The 2,090-nt window shown below is 50.8% G+C and overlaps 2 protein-coding genes across 2 annotated transcripts; both read left to right on the top strand.

Moving 5' to 3' along the window:
• Positions 1-645: 645 nt before the first annotated feature.
• N656DRAFT_785814 (uncharacterized protein) lies at positions 646-1,353 on the top strand (the record flags this gene model as incomplete). Its single annotated transcript, XM_064816464.1, has 1 exon — positions 646-1,353. A coding segment is annotated over exon 1 (185 nt), but the record flags the coding sequence as incomplete, so codon positions are not given.
• Positions 1,354-1,494: 141 nt separating this feature from the next.
• Positions 1,495-2,090, top strand: N656DRAFT_785813 (uncharacterized protein). The gene has a single exon (XM_064816463.1). The coding sequence runs from the start codon at positions 1,628-1,630 to the stop codon at positions 1,856-1,858; it is 231 nt and encodes a 76-aa protein (XP_064664549.1). The 5' UTR covers positions 1,495-1,627; the 3' UTR covers positions 1,859-2,090.

The raw sequence follows: 2,090 nt of genomic DNA, 5'->3' as shown, positions 1-2,090 counted from the left end.
GGTCAGCAATCATGACCATCTGATTCATTTCAGAGGCATCCACTTACGTGCTACACCACCACACACACCAGGGTCAGCAATCATCACCATCTGATCCATTTCAGAGGCATCCACTTACATCCTATACCATTACACACGCGAAGGTCAGCGGGTTTTATTAGGCCATAGCCCATTCGCATACCTCCAACGTATGATTAACGTAAGAGGGACCTTCCGATACTTAGCTAAAACATACTTTCTATTTATTGTGTTAGATCGAAAACCTGACGCCTTAGCAACAGCAGCGTAATATGGATCTTACCTCAAAATTGTCATGAATCCAGGAAGGGCGTTCTCTAGACGCACATGCCCCCATTTTGAACACCGGACTCTACTGAACTTTATAAGCTCAAGTGTAATGGGAAATCTGGCCGGGTTTGGATCTCTCTGCTTACGAGGTAAAATTGGGCACCATTACAATTAAGCATCGAGGAGAAAGCAAAAGGCGGGGTTATGCCCGCAGATGGATGGACGGATGGAACTTATTTCACCCGGAGGCACGAAGCCTAAAGGGCCTTGGCGCGCTAACTACATCCGATTCGTTGACATTCGGTCATCAACTTGTCCAGGCCTCTACTCTTTTCTTTTTTTCTCACGCCACCTGTTGCCAAAAGCTATCTGATGGATTCGTCAGACCCTCTACGTCAACCCAACTCTATATCGACGAAGTCGAGAACAGACAGCTCATATTGAGCCCCGATCAGGCCGACCTTCCGCCGACAGCAAGCCCGACCCTGGATCACATGCTTACCTTCCTCTACATAGCGTACTCCATGATGGGGCTGCTCTACGAGTAATTCCTACCTTCAAGAACACATGCAGGCGATTGTGTACTCTCCATGCACAAGTGGAGAGTACGCATCGTGGTTGGGTAAATGCCGCCATTGGAGGCGGTGTCAAAGGTTCTTAGCCGCTTCGGAAGGCTCGCAGACAGTTCTTCATCTTGGTAAGTCCATATCATACTAGATGCTCTTGATGAGTGCACTACCAGAGCCGAACTGCTCGACTGGATGAAAACGCTGGTTGGGCCTGATCTGAAACAAGTTCACCTCGTCGTGACAAGCAGGCGAGAAGAGGAGCTCGAATCCTGTCTTGGTGGATGGATTCATACCGACAACAGAATGCCGATAGACATGGATTCTGTCAACGAGTATATCCGCTCTTATGTCAAAGCGAGGCGGTCAGCTGGTTGTAAGTGATGGGGCATGTCTCGCCATTCTCTGACGGCGTGGCTAGCAGGAAGCCCAGGATCAGTGCGATGATCTCGGTCGGCATGTTGTCGAAGGGGGGGCGATGCGGGGAGGCGACTGCCATGGCGGCGTCGTGATGAGAATTGTAGAGACTCCGAGCCTCTCGCGAGGACCGAAGACCGACGGCCAGCTGTAATTGTTTGTCTAGGTCCTTTTTGGTGGGTATTTTGCCGGAAATCCCTTGTTTAACATCACGCTTATCCTTCGTAATCTGGTCCAAAACATGGCATCCCGGAATCTCGCGCGGAACCGAGGTAGAGATGGCGCCGTCGCTAGCACCGTCGTTTGACTGGAGTACTAATTTCTAAGTCATTGTGCGCAAACGCTGATAAGATCAAATGTTCGCCAAAACGGGAATCGCGGGCCATGTTGTCAGTATCAGCAATCTAGAGTTTTCAGCCCCCCAGGGTTGTGATGTCGCCATTGCTTTGGCTTCGCCAGGTGCCAAGGCGCACGTTTCCCCAACTCAGAACCGTGGAGGCGCCCTTTCCTTGGGGTACCCGCGCGCATCTTGGGACTCCTCAGCTCATCCCCTTCTTCTTTCCATACATCCTCCACAAAATCCATAACCTGACTATACCCCAACTCAGGATACGTAACCTGTGGCGGGCCGTACAATAGCCCAGGAGTCCTGACGGGCTCCTGGGCCCTGAATCAAGCAATTATAAGATACGTCAGACAGTGAAGGACAGTTCACCGCCTTCCTAATTAGCCTACGACAGTATCAGTCTTCCCACCCATCGCCTAGCACACCGCCTACTTACGTAAGTTAGCTACATATCCAAGCTCTGTTTGCTCCAA

The sequence above is a fragment of the Canariomyces notabilis genome (genome assembly GCF_033297395.1).
Source record: "Canariomyces notabilis strain CBS 508.74 unplaced genomic scaffold N656scaffold_63, whole genome shotgun sequence".
Lineage (NCBI taxonomy): Eukaryota > Fungi > Ascomycota > Sordariomycetes > Sordariales > Chaetomiaceae > Canariomyces > Canariomyces notabilis.
The sequence above is the reverse complement of the archived record's forward strand: the minus strand, read 5'-3'. Positions and strand labels throughout refer to the sequence as shown.